This window comes from Saxophila tyrrhenica (genome assembly GCF_035928015.1).
Source record: "Saxophila tyrrhenica strain CCFEE 5935 chromosome Unknown scaffold_9, whole genome shotgun sequence".
Classification (NCBI taxonomy): domain Eukaryota; kingdom Fungi; phylum Ascomycota; class Dothideomycetes; order Mycosphaerellales; family Extremaceae; genus Saxophila; species Saxophila tyrrhenica.
Window position 1 is genome coordinate 884190 of NW_027041741.1, and position 19688 is coordinate 903877.

Sequence of the window (19688 nt, forward strand, 5' to 3'; positions counted from 1 at the left end):
ACGAGAGGCTGCGATTTTATGTCCCATACCTTTTCTGTACTTCTAATACGGCCTTTGTACACGGGCTGCTAATGCACGCTGAGGAACACGACAAGACACCGTCCTTGCGTTGGGTGTTTTTGCAAACTCCAGTCAAGGATGGTCGGCGTCGACGTGCTGTAGCTTAGCGAATGTACGTAACTCTGCTGCGGCTTTGAATACACTTGACGCCGAAATGGAGATTGCCTTTTGGCCCATCATACTATCATCGTTCTTCATCATTCCTCTTACTCGTCATGTATTCAAGTCTTCGCGCGTGGCATTAAACACCATCTATTGCGTCGTCTGTGGCGGCCGCACCAACCCCTTGTACATGAACGAGCCATACTCAGGTCTGCTGGAGGTCAGCTACCATTCACTTTCCACTTCTACTCAGTACTCACCTATCCGGCACCTCAATATTCGAACCAAACTTGAACCCATGCGTCTTCAAGTAGTAAGGCTGCCCAATCTCCGATGCATCAAGATAAGTAGACAAACCCTCCCGATCCGCATGATCAGTCCCCCGTTTAATCAACGACGCTCCTATACCGCGCCTCTGGTGCTTTTCATGCACACCGAGCAGCTCGAGCACTGTGCATCACGTCAGCTTATCCTGCCGACTACAATACTGGAAACCGGCTCACTCCAATGTGGCTCCTTGCCCATGAGGGAGTGTCTACTCTCCTCCATCCCGCCAAAAAACGCTCCCACCAGTTCCATGTCTGGGAAATAGGTCTCGTCGACGACGGGCCATTTCCGTTCCAAGTTGCCATCGGGCTGTGGCACCATCCAGCGGCTGAAGGCTACGATTTGGTCGTTGCTAGACGTGTCTTCGACGACAAACGTGCGATCGGTCGGGTTGTCGAGGCTGATCTGCCAGGCTTGGTGCCACCATTGGCGCATCAGCGCTGTGTCTGGGAAGAGGTACTGGAGGGGGCCCTCATGAATCAACCGCTGTTCAGGCCGCTCAGGAGCATGGGCACTCTCACTTGCCAGAAAGGAGCATTGAAGCCTTCGGGATTGCACGTCAGTGGTCTGAGATGGGCATGTTCATGAGGCCAAACTCACTCCTGAAGAAGACTTCTGTTAGGCCTGGTATGTCCTCCTTGTTGGCTGGGCGGATACGGTACTGTGGGTCGGCGAGCTTCATGTTTGTGGTCAGCCGTTGAGAAAAACGAGTCCTTGGTGGAAAGAACACTGAGGATTGATGTGGGATGCACCACGGTCACAGTGGTGCACTCTTAAGTAAGGTAGGTCCTTCAACTCTCATCATTCAGCTAAGGTATCAGTCAGCTTTATTGTGCTTTGGTCGGCGGCTGTTCGCTCCAGGCTCTCGTTTAGGACTCCAACAGTCGACAAGGAACCAGCAGTAGATCATGTAAGATACGCGTCAAGAAGCCCCACAGTCGTACGGCTCTCCTGCTTCAACCACTCTGGCAGAGGACGACATGCTCAGCTGCTGCATCTGCAGCACGCACACGAAGGAACGTTTCAGCCGCTCTTGAAGCCGGTTCTAACCCTGCCAACTCATCTCTGGACAGCTTCCATACATGTCCTCTGCAACTAGGGCGAAGATGCCTACCGACATTACGGTCAACTACTTCGTCAGCAAGCGGTCAGACAACCATTACAAACGAGGACGAGAGAACGAGATGGACCCCGAAATCTCTCACGACAAGCTTCTGGAGAAGCTCGTGGGGTCTCCACATCGACCAACTACCCACAAAGTCACAACAGAAGCTTCCCACGCTTCTGAACTGCTTGACACAGTACCTCCAGTGTCGGATGTCCAAGTCCACGATTCAAGAAAGGCCTTCGGACATGCATTACCCGTTGAGGAAGGTACTCAATCCATCGACAGCTCGACGGCAGCCTCGGCAAACAATGACGCTCTATACAACTCTATCCAGTGCGGAGAACACAGTAACAGTAATAAATGTAGGTACGTATGCAAGCAAGTAAGTAGGAAAAGTTCCGTCGTTTCCAAAGCCAGTCGCAGCATGCAATCCATCATGGCATTGAACAGCGCACTTCTCCTTCTCGCGCTCTGTCAGTTCTCGTACCAACAACTCCATCCCCAAACCAACGTCTGGAACTCGAACTTTAAACTCACGCGCACCCAAATCGCCGCCGCCAACCTCTCGAAATCGACAGCCAACAACGTCGAGATCGCCCTGCGGTTCGAGAGAACCAACAACGCCTACCCCAAACTCACCCAACACGACCCCTTCTACCACCTCCCCTCCTCATACAACCCGGAAAACCCTCCGCCAGCAGGTACAGTCCTGAAAGTGGAACAATACACCAATGTATCGCACTACACCACCCCAATGTCCCTCTCTATGTCGCGCTTCCTCTACACCACCGAAACGCTCAACGGAACCATCATGCCCGCGTCCGCGTACGTGCTCTGGCCGTACTTACCGCGGAGCTTCCCCGACCTCACCCCCTGCTCCTCCTCCGCCGACAAGCGGGAGGAAGAGGACCCGTTGTTCCCCGTCATAGCCTTCGCGCACGGCACCTCGGGCCAAACACAGGCTTGCGCGCCGTCGGGGCTAAGAGGGCTCTGGGACGACTTCCACGAGCCTTTCCCCCTAGCGCTCGCGGGCTACGCAGTCGTCGCGCCAGATTATCTGGGTCTTGGGGTTGAGGGAACGCCGAATCCGTATTTCGTCTTGCCCTCTCAAGCGAACGATCTCGGGTTCGCTGTCGAGGCCGCGAGGCAAGCGTGGCCGGAGGCGCTGGCGAGGGAGTTTGTAGTGGCGGGACAGAGTCAGGGCGGGGGCGTGGCGTGGTCTTTCGCGCAGCGGCAGGTGGAGAAACCCGTTTCTGGGTACTTGGGGACCATGGCGGGTTCGCCGTTCACGGATGTGCTGGGGATCGTGGCCGCGGATGCGGAGGCGCAGAATAATGGACGGGTGGTGGGGATCGCGCAGGGTTTGGGGTCGGTGTTGCCTGGGTTCGAGATGGGGGAATGGGTTACGGAGGCGGGGATGGCGAGGTGGGAGTTGTTGAAGGAGATTCAGGGGTGTGGGCTCACGGGGGCTCAGTTGTTTAGTGCTGAAGGCGGTGAGGTCAAGATTTTGAAGGAGGGATGGAACTTGACGGATTCGGCGAAGTGGTATGCGAACGTGAGCAACAATGGTGGTAAACCGTTTGCTGGGCCGATGATGGTGATTCAGGGGATGGATGATCCAAATGCTAACGAGCCGGTCGTCTCGAAGTCCGTCAGGGAGACGTGCCGTTTGTACCCTGACAGCCAGCTGGAATATTCTACATGGGTAAGTGGCGAAAACCCGTTCGGAGGAGGTGAGGATGCTGATGTGTCTGTTGTAGGAGAATATCACGCATGTGCCGGTGCTCTTCGCAGGACAGCACATGTTCCTCGACTGGATCCACGACCGGTTCGCCGGAAAGCCTGCGCAGAAGGGATGTTCAGAGAAGACGATGAAGCCGTCCAGGGGGGCGAAGAGTTCGGAGTTTGCGGGTTTTACGGATGCGACGTTCTTCATCGAGTATGATGTCTATGGGATATGAGGTTTTCATGTAAGGCCAGGCAGAATAGAAGCGGCGCTGAATATACCTTGAATGAAAGCTGAGAATGAAAGGCAGAATGAGACACGCAGCTGCTGCTTCGACTTGCCTTGGAACCCCATACTCTTGAAACTTCGTATGCTCTGGCTCGTCTGCCTTCCTGAGGGCAGAAGAACCCAACAGAACAAGGGCCCATAGGTCGTCTGTTGTTCACAGAGCGGATGCCTCGTTTAATCGTCCTCTCATGAGCTGCCCGAGTGTTGGAAAATCTCCTGAACGGACGGACGGAGATGCTCGGTCAAGCAGTGCATGTGATCCTCCCAGTAATTTGCCTCAGTGTTGCTTTGCGTTGCTTTGCCTGATCTCTCGAGTGTTGCTGCAGGTCTGCTTCAACACCCGCGTGCTGTCGATGCTCTTGTGGTCTTTCAAGGGTCTCCAGATCTGCCGGATGGCAATTGCCCCTGCCCCGATTGGCCCATGGACCTCACACCACCCGACAAATGCCGCATTCGCCGCGAGCCGCCGTGCTTCGAGAGCGAAGTCGGTGGTCCAGATCCACAGTTGAGCGCTGCCCACCCGAGTCAGCTATTCGAGACTCAAGACTCTGGCGCTGTCCTGTCTGTTAAGGTGTCGCTGTTGTTCTGATCATGGTTGTGTAGTCGCCATCCCGGATCGCCTCCCGAGCTTGGCTCCTTTCTTATCGGCCTCAAACAACGAGCCGTGTCGATGATGTGAATCCCACCTGCTGGGCGCCAAGCGGGTATTTGTATGCTTTTGACCTCCCTTGCGATCATCAGAGGGCACGGCATGTTGTTATCTTCGAACCCGTCTCACCACCCGAACGTGCGAGCGATCTGGGTTTAGCGCGAGATAAGGGAGGCCGCGACGGACGAATGAGAGGCGTCTTGGCACGAGCGACGAACCTCACTTTGACTGTTGCGATAGATAAGGTCGTGTGCATTGGTCAAACATTCGCGCAATTGCTGCTGCTGGATGCGAGTGTGCATCATCAAGCGAGTCTGTATTGTGGGTGGTATATTCAACCCGAGGGAGCAGTGGAAAGATATACAGACGAAGAACGGTGGTGAATAGAGAATATGGGCGTAGGAAAGCGGTAGATTCACGTCAGCGTCCCACCGCACCGGCACCCACCCACCCACTCCCTTGTTGTTTATCCTATCGATCCTGGGGCAAAAGCAAGTCGTTAAGCTCACGATCGCCGTGCAGTAGCCCGTCCGCAACCCACGAGAGCCAAGCTGCGCATTTGTTCTGATCGCAGACAGATTGGTAGCTGGCCCTTTCTCGGCACGCGTCTCTCGTCTGCTAGTTTGACCCAACACCATCAATCATCCCAAGCTTGGACGGCCAGATAGCGCGGCTCTTTCATATAGCCTCGCTCGTGCTGTCTGCATTCGTGGTGGATCTGTTGACCTCTCTCTTTCATCTTCTCTGTCTTCTCTTGGTTGTTCCTTCCTCCCTTGCCTCACCAGCGTACCTTCCTCACCAGCGGCAGTGATAGTATATCTGGATCTAGCACCACTCTGCCCTGAGGCAGTCGACAGCACAGCATGTCTTACGCCTGGATCGGCGCCCCGACGCCTTTCAATGGCACCAGATCAGATCTCGGCGGCGACTCGAGTATGTCCTTCTTCGAGCACTCGGTGGTGAACAATTATCACTAACGAAACCGCACTACAGGCAGCGAAAACCTGAACCAATGGTACCAGTCCGGTGACACAGCCTACATCATCGTATCCTCTGCCATGGTCTTCGTCATGGTACCGGGTCTCGGCTTCCTCTACTCCGGACTTGCGCGGCGAAAATCGGCTCTGAGCATGATATGGGCTTGCATGGCTTCGTACTCGGTCATCTCGTTCCAGTGGTACTTCTGGGGATATTCGCTGGGGTTCAGCGACTATGCGACGAATGGGTTTATCGGGGATCTGAAGAAGTTTGGGCTCATGAATACATTGGCGGCGCCGAGTCCGGGTAGCCCGCTCATTCCGGACTTGTTGTATGCGTTTTATCAGGTATGCGGGATGGATTGAAGAAGTGTGAGGATGACTTTCTAACGTACAGTAGATGCAATTCTGCGCCGTCACAGCAGCCATTATCATGGGAGCTGTCGCCGAACGAGGCCGCTTGGTCCCCGCCATGGTCTTCATCTTCTTCTGGGCTACGCTCGTCTACTGTCCTCTAGCAATGTGGGCATGGGGCGCAAACGGCTGGGGCTTCGTATGGGGTGTGATGGACTACGCAGGCGGCGGCCCTGTCGAGATTGGATCGGGTCTGTCTGCGCTGGCATATTCGATGGTGCTCGGCAGACGTCAAGAGAAGATGATGTTGAACTTCCGGCCACACAACGTATCGTTGATCACACTCGGCACAGTCTTCCTGTGGTTTGGATGGCTGGGGTTCAACGGAGGCTCCTCCTTCGGCTCGAACCTGCGCGCCACCATGGCGTGCTGGAACACGACCTTGACCGCGAACTTCGCTGCCGCTACCTGGTGCATTCTCGACTGGAGGTTGGCGAGGAAGTGGTCGATGGTCGGGTGGTGTTCTGGCGCCATCTCTGGTCTCGTTGCAGCAACTCCAGCTTCGGGATACCTCGCGCCCTGGGCCTCCGTAGCTCTCGGCATCGCCACCGGCATCATTGCCAACTTCAGCACCAAAATCAAGTACTGGATCAAGATCGACGACGCCATGGACGTCTTCGCCGAGCACGGTATCGCCGGCATCGTCGGCCTCTTCTTCAACGCCATCTTCGGCGCAGACTACATCATCGGCCTCGACGGCGTCAACACCGGCTCCATCCCCGGCGGCTGGATCCAGCACAACTGGAAACAGATGTACATCCAAATCGCCTACATCGTCGCCTGCAGCGCCTGGGCCTTCTGCATCAGCGCCCTCATCGCGTACGCCATCAACTTCATCCCCGGCCTGCACCTCCGCGCCTCCGAAGAAGCGGAGCTGCTGGGCATGGACGACGACCAGCTCGGCGAATTCGCCTACGACTACGTCGAAGTCCGCCGTGACTACCTCGCCTGGACACCCGCCAAATCGGACCCGGAGAAGAAGGACTACGAGATCCCGCAGGGCGAGCGCCACGGCATCCAGGAGCACAGCGAGATGCTCGAGGGCAAGGAGCCGAGCGAGGATTCTGGAGCGGAACACACTGGTATCGCGGGTGATCGTCATGGTGCGGCGTACGAGAAGACGGAGCGCGAGCACGATTATCAGGGACATCATCATCCCCATGCACCGACGAACGGCAGTGCGGCGCAATAGATGATGTTCTTGGGATGAAGATAGAGTGATGTACGATTTGGGTTTCTCTTTGGTTCAGCTGGGCGTTGACGGGACAGTGCGCTGATCGCGGCTGAGCGGATGAGAGTTTGACATGGATGAGAGGGATGTGATACACCATCTGTATTTATGGCTTGATGGGTAGGGCCGTGAGGAATCCGAATGAATCTGTCAAGAACGTGGCTGAACGTCAATTCATGCTTTCACGCTTCAATATGTCCTTGCTGACCTGTATGAACGGGAGGGCCTAGCACTCTGATCACGATGGCACGACCCATAAGCCCTACGCCAGAATTGCAAGTGTAAGGTAGTTTCCTACATTCTACAACACCCTCCCAACCCCTCCCGCCTTCACAGCCCAGCAGTTCCCCCACCACCATCTCCAGAAGAACCCACCTCAGCGCCCCTCCCCTGCCCCCCAGTCTCGCCCTCCGCCCCAAAACTCCCCTCCACCCCCATCCGCCTCCGATCAACTTTCAGATCAAAAACATCAAACCGCTGATACCCCCCCACCACATCATGGAACTGCTTCGGCTCCACGCACTCCTCGAGATCCAAATCCGCGTACACGATCCCCTCGTCCCCTTGGATACTGTCTCCGATTTGCGCGCCGGTGGGGTCGAGGAAGAGGGACGCGCCTTGGGTTAGGCTGTGGAGGGTTGACTGCATGGAGGGGGCGTGCTTGATCATTTCGTCTGGCAAGTACATTTAGTGTGAGCTCTCGACGAAGTGGGTGAGGGCCGGGAGGCCGACGAACCGAGCATGGATTTGTCCATGAAACCCGAACACATGACCCCAAAACACTTCGCCTCGAAACAATGCGCCGCCGCTCTCGTCCGATTCGCCGCGACATTATCGTACTGCGTCCCCGCCTCACCCTTCCCCTTCCCCTCACCCTCATCCTCAACTTTCGCCCCTACCATCCTCGTCGGCCACACAGCCGGCCAAGTACTCACATGCACCATCTCCCCCTGCGCCATCAACGCCCACCGCGCCAACGGATTCGTGCCCTCTCCACAAATCAACCCCCCCACCCGTCCACACCTGCCCGTGTCCACCACCTTCAAACCCGCGCCATCCCCTGGTGCCCAGACAAGTTTCTCGTAGAAAGTTGGAACGAGTTTGCGGTGGTGGTTAAGAATCTCCCCCGTATCGGAGACGAGGATGGCGGAGTTGTAGATGCACCCTACACTAGCTGCGGAGCGTTCGTTGAAACCTATATGCGCGAAGATTTTGCTCTCTGCGCAAGTCTGCCGCAGCGTCCGGATCTCCGGGCCGGAAATCAGGAGGCTTTGGCTGGCCAGGCGGTGGAAGAGGGTGTGGTTGATTATTGGGGGTGCGAGAGCGGTCTTTGCAATCGTCGGTCAGTACTGGGGTCCTGTCTTGTCTGTCTGTCGATGAAAGGGTGGAATAGGTACCCATAGTGGATAAGCGGGGATATAGGATTCCGGGAAGACGACGAGGTCGGCGCGGTTGGTGGCAGCCTCCCGGATTAATGATGTGGTCTTTTGAACTGTTTTGGCCGCGTCCAGAAATACGGGGGCGACGTTGCAGGCTGTTTGATGATTAACAGATCGCTGACTATGTGGTTGAAGAAGGCGGACTTGCCAGCAATTCTGACTTTAGGTAGCCAGCGGGACATCCTTATGAGATTCTCCTTCGCTTCTGCTCAGCTGACTGAGATTTACGTGTTCCGGAAGCTTGGATTTCGTCTTCATTGTCATTTGAGTTGATGGTGTAGACGTTGTCAGCTCGACCAACCTCTGCGGGGTTCCTCTCGCCCGCCATATTCGTGATCAATAAAATGGTTGTTAAAGGCTGGACATACGCATTCGATTCACAGTTGAACTCTCTTGGTAGATAGGGGGAGTTTGAAGAATCAGCTCGTTCTCGTATGAATATTTGCACACACCCTCACCACCCTTAACGCCCAGCTCAAAAGAATCAAAACCAATTCCAAATGGGGTATCTCGTAACCTCGCCTTCATCACGCATGCATGCATAAACCCCTCTCGGCGCCTTGCCCAAACGCAAATGTGCATGAAAGAATGATCCCCACCGCCCACGCCTCCGCCATCTCAAAGCCCACGGTGGGTGGCCTGTACATACAACTCCAGCCAAACAAACGGGTGGCGATCGAAGAATCTGTCCCAGGCGACAGGAAGCTTCACGAGGTGTTTGGTCCGCGGCCTGCCTCTTCACCGGCGATATTCGGCTTGTGAAGTGTGCCCGGACGGCACCGAGGAGTCTTCTCTCTTCCTCTTGCGCGACGTCGAAGACTCCAGTGGCTTTGGCGCTTCCCGTGACTGCAAGGGTGCCAGTGACTTTAGACATTCCAGTCTGATTGGCGGTACCAGCGACTGCAGCGATCCTGGTGGTCTCGATCCTCCGAGTGACTCAAGCGCTTCCAGTGATTCCGCCGGACATATTGCCGTCCAGACCAGAGAATGCTCTGCACATCTCGCCGTCTCCATCATCGACTCCTCCGGTTGCTAACCAACACTCAAGCATCCATCCAGAACATTTCGTAATTCCAGACCCTCAGCCCTCGTGGCCCCCCGCCAGCTCATATCATCATCAACAACCATCGCATCCTCATCGTCCTTCTTCCCCGTCCCATTAACCATACCCCTCGCACCGACCCCATTAACCCTTCCCCCAGCCTGCTGCGCCCTCTCAAACCGATTCCCTACCACCCGCTGCGACAGGAAAGGCTCTCGCTTCATATACGTATCGCTCAGCTGCACCGACAACCTCAGATCCTCCATCTCCAGCGGCTGGCGCCGCGTCTGCATCTCCAGCTCCGCTGGCAGGAAACCAGCTGGGTTGCGCTGCAGCGCGCCGCGTTCGGCGTCCTCTTCTTCCTTCCGTAGTTGGCGTTTGAATTTGCCGGTTTGGATGCAACCTTCCCCGTTCGAGCGCGAGTGCGCGTAGAAACCGGACAGCATTTCCTTTAGAAAGACTTCTGTAGCCTGCTCCACGATCTCCGCACACTGTTGTAGCGACCCCTGCGCTACACCCCCGACCAACCCCTCCTCATAACAAATCGGCTCAATCCGATTCTGCACATCCCCCTGCGTAGGAAACTCCAACGTCTCCTCGGCAAGCGTCTGCGCATACCGCCGTCTAATCTCAATATCCCAATTCGTCCGCTGCAACCCCCCCGCGCTCGCCGGCGTAACATCCGGCGGCTTGACCGCAAGTTCGTGGCGATAATCTTGCATATCCGCCAGTCCATCGTTGGTAACTTTGCTGTTGTCCTTGAGCGTCTTGATGCGCCGCCGGTCGCGCGGGTGGATGGCCATGACTTCTTTCTTCAGGCGCTCCTCGGCTTTGTCGTTGACGCCGCCGGCACCGGACGTTTTGGAGGCGCTGGTGGGTTTGTCGGTTGCGACGACCCATGGTGCTACTTCGGTGGGGGGAGGGTCGCGGAGGGTGTTGGCGTAGATGGAGGCGAGGAGGGTGTTGTGGAGTTGGAGGATCGAGGGAGGCGATGTCGTCGTGCTCGTCGATGTGGTCGGCGCGGGGGCGAGGGGGAGGAGAGGTTGGAGTACCCAGCTCAGCTCCGCTTGGTTTAGGCTGCCTGTTCATCCATCATTAGCCATATATCCACCACCGCCTCTTGCCTCTCCCAACATCATATCCTGTACCTACCTAGCACAAAAGCCCCAACAGCAGCCTTATACTCCCCCCACCCCTCCCCCAACGCACTCTTCAACTGCGTATAAATCGGCTCCAAGTCCACGCGCGGCACCGGCGCCTTGCCATTTTTCGCAACTGCCGGCGCCGCCAAAGGGCGGTTCGAAAGGGAAGGGGAGATATTGAGGGTGAGGTCGGCGGGATTCATGGCTGCATGCGTCGCGCGCTATCGGCGGGGGAGCATGGAGGGCTGGGATGGCATGCGCTTGCAATGCGGGCGCGGTGGGTGGTGACGTTGTCGGGAGTGTTTGATGCTCGGGGGATTGGTATGAATAGTTAGGGTGAGTCGGGAGTCCTAGTGGGTGTTTGTGGAAGAGATATAAGTGAGGATCCGGCGAAGTGATATATCTGGTGATGAAGGTGAAGTTTAAAGGTCGCGGATGCGCGCCAAGACCGATATGACCAATGTCGACTTGTCTATTGGACTGAAGACAATACTTGCGCCGATGACTACAAGGACATAGAGGACAGCTGATGTGTGTTGTCTGGAGTACATTGCTCTCCGATCTCACTCTCTCCCTCGTCTACGAAGTCTCCCTCCCCTAAAGGCCAGCAGACCCAAACCATTCTGTCCGTTGATAGTCATCTCAATGTACGCCAGCGAGGCCCTTGCGGCCGACCAGCCATTCTTTCCCTCCGATTCCCAACTCCCTTTCTGGGTAGTCGTGTCGCTAAAACGCTCAGTATCGATCACAAATGAAAAAACCATCGCATATTGCGCCAAAGTTGTAGCCCCCCTTCACACCCTCCCCCTCCCTTCTCGCTTATCCTCCTCCACAACATCTTCCCAATCAATCCACTGCCAATACTCCGTATGATCAACCTCCTCAACCCTCATGGCGCCAGTGGGATCCACTCCATCTTCCGGATGCACAAGCACGCTCGCCCCCACAGCCGCCGTCTCCACCCGACTCGAAATCGGCAGCTGATACTTCAGCACCCCGCGTATGATCAGCTCAAACGGATACTGCAGCACCTTCTCCCATCTCGCACTACCGCCCGTCTCGGTCTTATTTCCGGGTTTCTCGAGGCGAAGCTCGCCGACCGAGTAGTGCAGGTGGCGTTTGAGGGGCGAGCCTTCGAATTCGAGTCCTTGGTCGAAGTGGACGATGCGGCCGAGGAGCATGGTTGCGGTGTCGCCGCCGAGATCATCGTCGTCGGGGGGGTCGGTGCCTTCGTCGACGCCGCCGTGGGGGCCGGGGGGTGCGTGCCAGTGGTTCGAGAGGTCCTTCCAGCCGTTCGAGTCTTCCAGTGTAGGTCTGTCGACAGGTGGCAACGCCTGCCGCTTCCGCCTCTCCCTTACCACACTCTCGCTCGTCGTGAGCTGCGCCGCCCTCCGCTCCCTCCACATCTCCCCAGTCCCGACATGCTTACTCTTCGCAAAAATATTCACATCCATATCCGTCACCGCAATGCCCAACGCATTCGGATTGACCGCTCCCACCAGCAAATCCAGCATCAACTCCTGCTCGCTCGCCAGCACGTTCTGGATCTTGCGGATCTCGACCTCGTACATCGGCCGATTCGACATGACCAAGAACGCAATCGCACTCAGAATAGCAGCCGCAAAGACCACGAACCCGAGCATGCAGCCTCCGAACCGACCAAAACGTGAGTGCCGCCGGACGCCATAGTAAGGGTCGATAGCGCCATGACTGCTGATGCGCCTAGGCAGCCTGCCGTTTCTCGGAGTCCGCACAGTACCAACCAGCGGCGTCCTCTCGTCATCCCCACCCTCAGCATCGAAGTCAAAGGACGACGGTTCCTGCTTCTTCCCAAACAGTCCCGACATCCTCTGCTGCTGCACACTCTGCGGACTCCTCGGCGACCCCGGCCGCGAATGCCTCAGATTCATTTGCTGCGACCTCAACTTCGATGCCTGCGTAAATGGCGAGTCCGGATCGAACATCGACGCATGGCTGCCTCCCCTACCAAACCGACCGAAATGCCGCGGCGTATGCGATCGCACTGATCCATCTTTGGCGTCCGGGCTGTCGATGTCGTTGTAGGCGTTGTTAGAGAACTTCATGCTGCGCTTCCCAGCCACCCGCCGCTCATCCATCACGTCGCCGAAACTCCGCATGCCAGCACTTCGCTGGCCGTCTGCTACGCTGTGCGAAGAAGTCACGCTCGGCGTTCTGGAATGATGTCGTGCTCGCCGCTGAGGTTCAGGAGGATTCGATTCGTAGACGAACGTCTCTTCAGAGTCGGAAGAGTTCGCCTCGTCGACCGCGTTCGCCACGCGCGCTTCGAAGATATCTGCTTTGGAAGAAGCTTTTCGCCCGAATTTGTTAGAGAATGTTCTGAAGACTGAGTACGAAGTTGAGGTGCGATGGGTAAAGGTGTGTCTAAGGTGGTGTGAGTACGACCTGGCTGCTGGGCTGTTCGGCGCGGTAGTCGAGTCGTCTTCTCGCGCTGTTGAAGACGAAGAGTCCTCACAACTGCTGCCGTCCTTCTTTGCCTGCCGCTTAGGTGTGGGAGAAGTAAGATAGAAATACTTACCAGTACCCTGATTGATACTCCTTGCTTTCTGCGTCGGCTTCTTGCGCTCCTTCTTCGGTCGAATCGTTTCATTGCTCGGTTTCAGCCTGACACTGCCGCTGTTCTCGTTGCGTGTACCACCAGATCGATCTCCGGCCGCAATAGCGGATTGCGGTATCGAAGGCACAGTCTCCGTCTCGACAGTCATGTTCTGCTTGCCCTCCGGCTGCCGTGATTTGGACGAAGCTAGGGATGCGTAGCTCTTCGTCGTGCCGTTCTTCGGCCTTTGCGCAATGCTCTCCTGATCCTTCTTCTTCTCTGTCTTCGCACCTGCACTCTCACTACCACTCTCAGCATGCAACGAGGTAGTCTCCGTCTCGCCATTAGCAGCTTCAGCCTTCTCCTCCTGGTCAAGTCTCGTAAGCGGCTTCAAATCAGCAGCCGCCCTTACAGCCGCCGGACTCGGCTCCTTCACATCATCCGCACTATTCTCCTGCACAGTCTCCAGCGTCGACTTCCCACTCGCGCCACGTGAAGGCCCCTTTACTGGTGTTTGAAGTTGCTGTTGTGCCTTTGCTGTCTCATCGACTCCTTGCTTCGTGGAGGGAGGAGGTGTAGGGCTGTTGGGTGTCGCACTCTGGACATTTATACTCGGCGCTGCCGTAGTTTCCGTCTTCTTCTGTGCGGTACTTGAATTCCTCCTCGAGTTTGTCGCAGAAGGTGGAGGAGACTTCAGTCGTGGTGAAGTAGGCCATCGAGGCGTTGTGTCTCCAGATGCGCCTCCGTTTTTCTGTGGTGGTTTGGGCAGTTTCGACATCGCATCCGACACTCCTCCTGCTGGTAATTGTGGCACGCTTGCCGCAGACAGCGCTCTTTGAATGGCAGCCGCAGAAGGTTGCGTCGAAGGTGTATTAGACAGTGGTTGTTGTCGACTGTCCTTCCTCACCGGCGACGTATTACGTGAGGTCCGCGGACTTGCACCCGCCGACGAAGTCGTCGTCGGCACAAGCGTATTCGACGCCTGCTTCTGCAACGGCGGAGGAGGAGCAGTATTCACACTCTGCTTCGCAGCAGAATTCCCAGGCGTCGACTCAGCCTGGCCGTTGCCCTGAGCTTCGGCGTCCGGGTTATTGTTCGCCATCCCGTCCAAGTCTTCTCATCGCAGTCGTAGTAAATCCCAAGGCACACCGGCCGTCCATTCGCAGCCTCCAAAACGTGTAAGGTGGGTGTGTTGTGTTGTCGTGTTTGCGTGTCCGGTCTCACGAGCCCTGCAAGTTTCCGTGAACGCCTGCCTTGCCTGTCCTTCCTTGCGCTTCAACGATTCAACGCCTCCAGCATTCCAACCACACGAAATCCCCCGAAACTCGCCCGATGCTGTGGTTCTCTTCAGCGGTCTCGGAGAAGAATGTGGAGGGTAGGTGGGGAGCAGGAGGCAGTGAGACAGAGGGTCAGCGTGGCAGGAAAAAGAAAGGTGTCGCGGTAGATGCCACAGAAGCCAACAGATCGGCGAGTAGGAAGAAAGCTTGAGCCCAGAGACAGCGTCAGACTGAGGTGACCGAGTGGCTTGCCAGGAACACGGGAGGCTGACGACTCCAGTGCTGTCACGTGGCACGATTTCATTCACTGTCCGAGGAGACACTGGCTGGATGATGGTGATTTGATTGAATGAACAGCATTACCGTGCGAATGAAATATACTACACGAGACAATCTTCTCACCGCCCTTCTCCCACCTCCACCACCATACAACAATACAATAACGTCAACACTTCCCCCAGAGCCGCGAGCCGTGATGAGAGCAGCAGCGGGGTTCCCGCACCAGCCCAAAGCCGTTGTCAACGATCCGGGCCAAAGGTACCTCACCACCATCCTCCCGGCTAGCTGCATCTCAATCTCAGCATTGTGGCTCATTGGACACACCACACATCTTGCGTGCATGTGCTGCGAGCGTTGCACATGCAAGCGTTGAACACGTCGGCACTCTCACAGGCACATGCATATGCACACAGATACGAAGGGTGTAGTAAATGTCTCCTCTTCTTCTTCATGATGAATACTGCTCTAGGGTATCTCCACAACCACACCTCGTCTCTCCACATCCTGCCTTCCTCCAAGCCTGCCGACTGCCGTACAAAGCACTGTACCCACAAACGGCCGGCAAAGCAGCCGCGTGTCTCTCGCTCGGCGGCGACGGTGCGCTAGAAAGCCAAAATTCCATGAATTCTTCTTCTTCTTCCTTCCCTTTCCATGATCTCGTGAGCTGTGATGCATGCGAAACCCGAGACCGAGATGATTCCATTGTCCTCCCTGCCGTAGCCATACTCCTCCCATGTACATGCATCCTGCAATGCAAGCAAAAAGACAAAACTGCAAAACCCCGCAAACTCCCCATGCTCTCGCTGCTGTATCCGCCGTTTCGCTGGTGCTGGTGCCGGGGTTCCCAAGAAAACGCTTAAACACACCACACCCACACCCAAAAGCAATGCATTCGTTATAGTCGTTAATTTTGTAAATTTCAAAGTCGCGCGCGGTGTGCCAGGAATCGGATGCACTGGCGTTGCGCAAAACAAATCCAGACGGCATATCGTGCTCACGACTGATGCTGTGGCGAACAATTCCTCAAATGTCCAGCATCTCAACATCCTGCTGATGATCCAGGACATGGTCTGCTGGGCCCCAGCTGCCTTCAAACACGGTCGCTCCCGCTCGACGCCGATGCTCAACCCACTGCACTCCACCCGCCGCCAGTAGCTGATCGACTGTGGGACGCTGGTCTGGGTCCGGGAAGATCATGTACTGCACCAGCCGCTCCAGCGCATCCGAGTCATTGGAGTCGATCATGAAGCGCGGTGGAGTGGCGAGGTAGCCGATACGGTCGAGCTTTGGCACAGCGGGCTTGAGGAAGCTGAGGTCGTCGTCGCCGTTATGCGAGACACAGAGTGAGTCGTTGGAAGTCCCGGCCATCATCTCCACTGGATCGCCAGATTCGTCGCGCACGAGACTGCTCTCCGAGCTCCAGGTGAGGCTGGGTAGGTCGCTCATATCGCCAGCACGAAGACGCTGCCATGGCATTCCGTTGTCCGGAAGGACGATGTTGCCAGCTATCTCCAGCATGATCATACCAAGCGCGAAGATGTCTGCTGGCTTGTCGAAGCGTCCGGAGAGAACCTCAGGACCAATGTACTCGCGGTCGCCTTCACCATCCAAGCCTGGAGGTGCCGGCCATGTGCTCGCCATCCCGAAATCACCAATCTTCAGCCCGCCTTCCCAGTCGATGAACACGTTTGCCGGCTTTAAATCAAGGTGGATGATGCTGGCATCGTGGATCGACTTGACACCCTGAGACAGCTCCAGCAATATCTTCCAGATCCGGAAGTCGTCGAGCCGGCCCTTGAAGCCAGTCTGCAAGAGGAAGTCCTTAAGGTTGCCGTTCTCGCAGAACTCTGTCTGAATGTAGAGATGGTGCTTAGCCTCCCAATGGTCGACAAACTGGATCAGGTGCTCGTGACCGCCAAGCATCTTGAGGATCTGGACCTCATGCATCTTACGCTGGCGATCCTTGTTGCCAATGTACGGCTTCCGGGACTTCTTCACGGCCCACACCTTGCCTGCAGGAGTTAGACTTGAGCGTGATGCGTTGAGTCCAGAGGCCGGGGTCTTCTCCACGCGGTATACCTGGGAGAACTCTCCAATGCCGAGAGTGGTGACCGAGCCGAAGCGTGCGGTTAGTGAGGTGTCAACATCGTTGGCGAAGTATCCGGAAGACTGGTTGCCTTGACCAAGACTGCTGTTGAAGGCATGCTCTCTTGGCCCAGTTGGTGTCGCGGGTGGGAAGCTGATGCCACTGCTTCCGAAAGCGTTGTTCTGGCGATGGTCGACAGAAATCGACAGGTTGCTTGGGTCGGGAGGTGCGTAGGAGTCGCTCGGAGTATGAGGTGACCGCTTGTCCTTCGGTGCGGTCGGGCTCGGAGCTGCAAAGAGTGGAGGCTTAGCATGAAGATTCCTAGGCGTTTGAAGGACTGGCGCAGAACCTCTCGACCTCCGCGCGAGTGGCGAGGGCGAAGTGGCAACCGGACGGTGCTCCAAGGAGCGCGTCCGGTTGTGCGTCGGCGTCGGAGTCGCACAGGCGGTCAAGGTGATGAATGGCATCGCCGCATCATCCATCGACTCGTCCTGGGCTTTCTCCGGCGTCGCAAAGGGTGATTGCAATGATAACGGCAACTTACTGAATGTGTCAGTGCTGTGCTCCTCCGCGTTCTCTGGTGCCGCGAACGTGTCCGGCCCAAGTGACGATCTCCTTCCGAACAGGCTGCTCCGAAGACTGTTGCTCTTGCCCTTCGATTGTGGTCTTACAGTGGTGGAAGTTGACTTCGTTGGTGTCGGTGGCAGGTCGTCTGGGCTTGGTTGAGAATCGGTGTTCTGTGTTGGCGACACATTGAGGTCCTCGTATTCCAGGCTGATGAAGCTTCCTCGGCGTGTAAGCTGTGGTGCTCCCACTCTCGAACCGAAGATGTTTACACCCTTGCCGAAAGACTCTGGCGAGAACTTCGTGGTCCTACCACTGAAAGGCGTGCTTGGACTTCCGAACTCATGCGAGGCGCGCTGAACCTTGCCGAGCGCAGACGGTGGCGCCGGCGAAGAAGGGATGAGGACATGCGCCTTCTTCGACGGGGTATCAGGCATGATGCTGGATCCGAATGCCGAGTTCGAAGGGCCGTCCATGTTACGGTGCTTCTTCGAGATCAGGCCAGTCGACATGAAAGCTTTAGGAAACGGCCGGGCCATCTTAAAAGCATCCGGCGTTGCGTGCGACTCTTGTGACGACTGGCTTGACTGCCCACTGGTGCGCTCTGCGGGACGCATGGCCCCAATCGGTAGTGATTTCGAGAAGCTGGGTTGAGGCTTAGGCATTGCTGGCTTTGGAAAGACAGATGCTGTGCTTGGAGCCGCCTTTTGGTGGTCGCTGGCCACGCTGGAATTCGATGAAGAGGGCGTCAGCGCATGCGACAGAGGATGTGGCTTTGGCGCCGACTGGTACAGCTTCTGCGCCGGCTGCTGGAAAAGCACTGGTGGTTCGCTGGGCGTGCTTCGCCGGAATGGAGATTCGACTTCGGACGATCGAAGGGGCAAGGCGCCATCTAGCGACATCCGAGAGCGAGCACGGGTCAGCGCAGGATTGGCTGCAGAATCTCGAGGAATGTCTGCAAACAGCCTTGAGCGGCCAGGTCCAGCGCGCTGCTGTAGGGTCGACTTGCGTAGGCTGAATGGACGGCGCTGTGGAGAGTTTGGCGCAGGTGTCGATGTTGTTGGCGGCGCATGCTGACCGTCCTTCTCTTCTGATGAGTCGGCCGAGTCACTGTTAGCTCCATCTGGGCCGTAGTCGAAGATGTTGAAGTCCTGGCCGAAAGTGCTGCCATGAATGCTCCTGCGCTTGATTCGCGGGCTGCCGAAGCTTGCCGCATCAAGATTCATCACCCCATCGCTCCTCTTCAGCGGGCTCGACTTCATAGGCGAGACAGACTCGTTCTTGACCGACTGGAACAGCTTGTCTGGCTTCAAGAAGTCTGTCTTCTTGGTCCCCTCCTTGCGCATGTCCGCATCAGTCGTAGGCGCGTTTGTGTCACAGTCCATGTTCTCCTGGTCTTGCGCTGCCTGTGGTCGCCGAACAATGCGCGGGCTAACATTCGCTTGGTTCGTGTTGTCGCTGAGCGCGCGTCGCAGTGGGCTGTTTGGTGAGGTCTTGCGTGATGTAGTGCGAAGCGGTCCTGTGCGTTTCGCCGATACTCTAGGCTTTATCGGTGCCTCAGTCGCAGCGTCGGCGCTGCAGGCGCGGGAGAGCGCGGAAGGAGAAGATGGCGCGGTAGGTGAGGTACTTGAGGTCTTCGGAATTTGCATCGAGTAGCGCGCCGGCTTGGAAGGTGATCGCGAGAGTGAGCGCCGGATCTGCTGTATCGAGGCGTACCCGTCTATGGAGCGGCCATGCGCGTGGGTTGGTGAAAGAAGATGCGCTGCGTTGCCAGGGGAGTGGCGCGGCGAATACTCGAATTCCATCATTGCGCGCTCATCGATGTGGATGATGAGAGCGGCAGTGTTTGCGCGCGGTCGTTGCCTCGGCCACTGGGTGTTTGTTGATATGTGAGAAGTGAGTGAGTGGCAAAGCGGGTCAGGCAGCAGGTTGAGTCGGTGTGGGTGGTGGGCGCGGTGTGAGCGTCGCAACTGGCGTCGAGTAACCGGTACGGGACGTCGCTATCGAGGAGTATGGCGCATTCGTGTACGTGCGTCGCGGGGCGGATGCGAGGATGTGGGCGATAAGGATGCGGCAGTGTGTGTGGGACGATTAGGTCGAGGTGAAGTTGGTGGAATGCGACATCAAAACAAGGTTCGCGTCATCCGCTCCGGGTCCGAGTATGCCGAGGGCGCGGGTGTCAGCAATGTGTCGGTGTTGCGGCGATGTTGATATGTACAGCGCGTCTGCACAGTATGTGAGGGACGAAGAATGAGGTGAGGTTGAAGGGTGGGAAGCGATGACAGCGCGGCCAGTATTTTGGAGATGTGAGGGAAGGCGCGCCAGGGACCTGGTCTGAGCTTTTCGCGCTAGAACCACGAAGAGCACGTGCTTCCCGCCGAGCAACGGTTCTCGACAAGCCG

The 19688-nt window shown here is 56.7% G+C and overlaps 7 protein-coding genes across 7 annotated transcripts; 2 read left to right on the top strand and 5 right to left on the bottom strand.

The window, feature by feature from the left end:
- Window positions 1-312: 312 nt before the first annotated feature.
- LTR77_006282 (uncharacterized protein) lies at window positions 313-1171 on the bottom strand (the record flags this gene model as incomplete). Its single annotated transcript, XM_064803524.1, has 5 exons — window positions 313-373; window positions 423-612; window positions 666-948; window positions 1011-1033; window positions 1090-1171. The coding sequence occupies 5 exons, from the start codon at window positions 1169-1171 to the stop codon at window positions 313-315; spliced, it is 639 nt and encodes a 212-aa protein (XP_064658439.1).
- Window positions 1172-1595: 424 nt separating this feature from the next.
- LTR77_006283 (uncharacterized protein) lies at window positions 1596-3558 on the top strand (the record flags this gene model as incomplete). The annotated part of the gene is made up of 3 exons (XM_064803525.1): window positions 1596-1963; window positions 1988-3302; window positions 3358-3558. The coding sequence occupies 3 exons, from the start codon at window positions 1596-1598 to the stop codon at window positions 3556-3558; spliced, it is 1884 nt and encodes a 627-aa protein (XP_064658440.1).
- Window positions 3559-5123: 1565 nt separating this feature from the next.
- On the top strand, window positions 5124-6843 carry MEP1 (low affinity high capacity ammonium permease; the record flags this gene model as incomplete). Its single annotated transcript, XM_064803526.1, has 3 exons — window positions 5124-5193; window positions 5254-5585; window positions 5638-6843. The coding sequence occupies 3 exons, from the start codon at window positions 5124-5126 to the stop codon at window positions 6841-6843; spliced, it is 1608 nt and encodes a 535-aa protein (XP_064658441.1).
- Window positions 6844-7212: 369 nt separating this feature from the next.
- On the bottom strand, window positions 7213-7784 carry LTR77_006285 (uncharacterized protein; the record flags this gene model as incomplete). Its single annotated transcript, XM_064803527.1, has 2 exons — window positions 7213-7556; window positions 7619-7784. 2 exons carry the CDS (start codon window positions 7782-7784, stop codon window positions 7213-7215), a joined length of 510 nt encoding a protein of 169 aa, XP_064658442.1.
- A 1569-nt stretch (window positions 7785-9353) lies between these two features.
- On the bottom strand, window positions 9354-10708 carry LTR77_006286 (uncharacterized protein; the record flags this gene model as incomplete). The annotated part of the gene is made up of 2 exons (XM_064803528.1): window positions 9354-10444; window positions 10516-10708. The coding sequence occupies 2 exons, from the start codon at window positions 10706-10708 to the stop codon at window positions 9354-9356; spliced, it is 1284 nt and encodes a 427-aa protein (XP_064658443.1).
- Window positions 10709-11299: 591 nt separating this feature from the next.
- VAC7 (Vacuolar inheritance and morphology protein) lies at window positions 11300-14182 on the bottom strand (the record flags this gene model as incomplete). Its single annotated transcript, XM_064803529.1, has 2 exons — window positions 11300-12975; window positions 13063-14182. The coding sequence occupies 2 exons, from the start codon at window positions 14180-14182 to the stop codon at window positions 11300-11302; spliced, it is 2796 nt and encodes a 931-aa protein (XP_064658444.1).
- A 1477-nt stretch (window positions 14183-15659) lies between these two features.
- Window positions 15660-19091, bottom strand: SWE1 (mitosis inhibitor protein kinase swe1; the record flags this gene model as incomplete). Its single annotated transcript, XM_064803530.1, has 1 exon — window positions 15660-19091. The coding sequence occupies one exon, from the start codon at window positions 19089-19091 to the stop codon at window positions 15660-15662; it is 3432 nt and encodes a 1143-aa protein (XP_064658445.1).
- Between the last annotated feature and the right edge of the window lie 597 nt (window positions 19092-19688).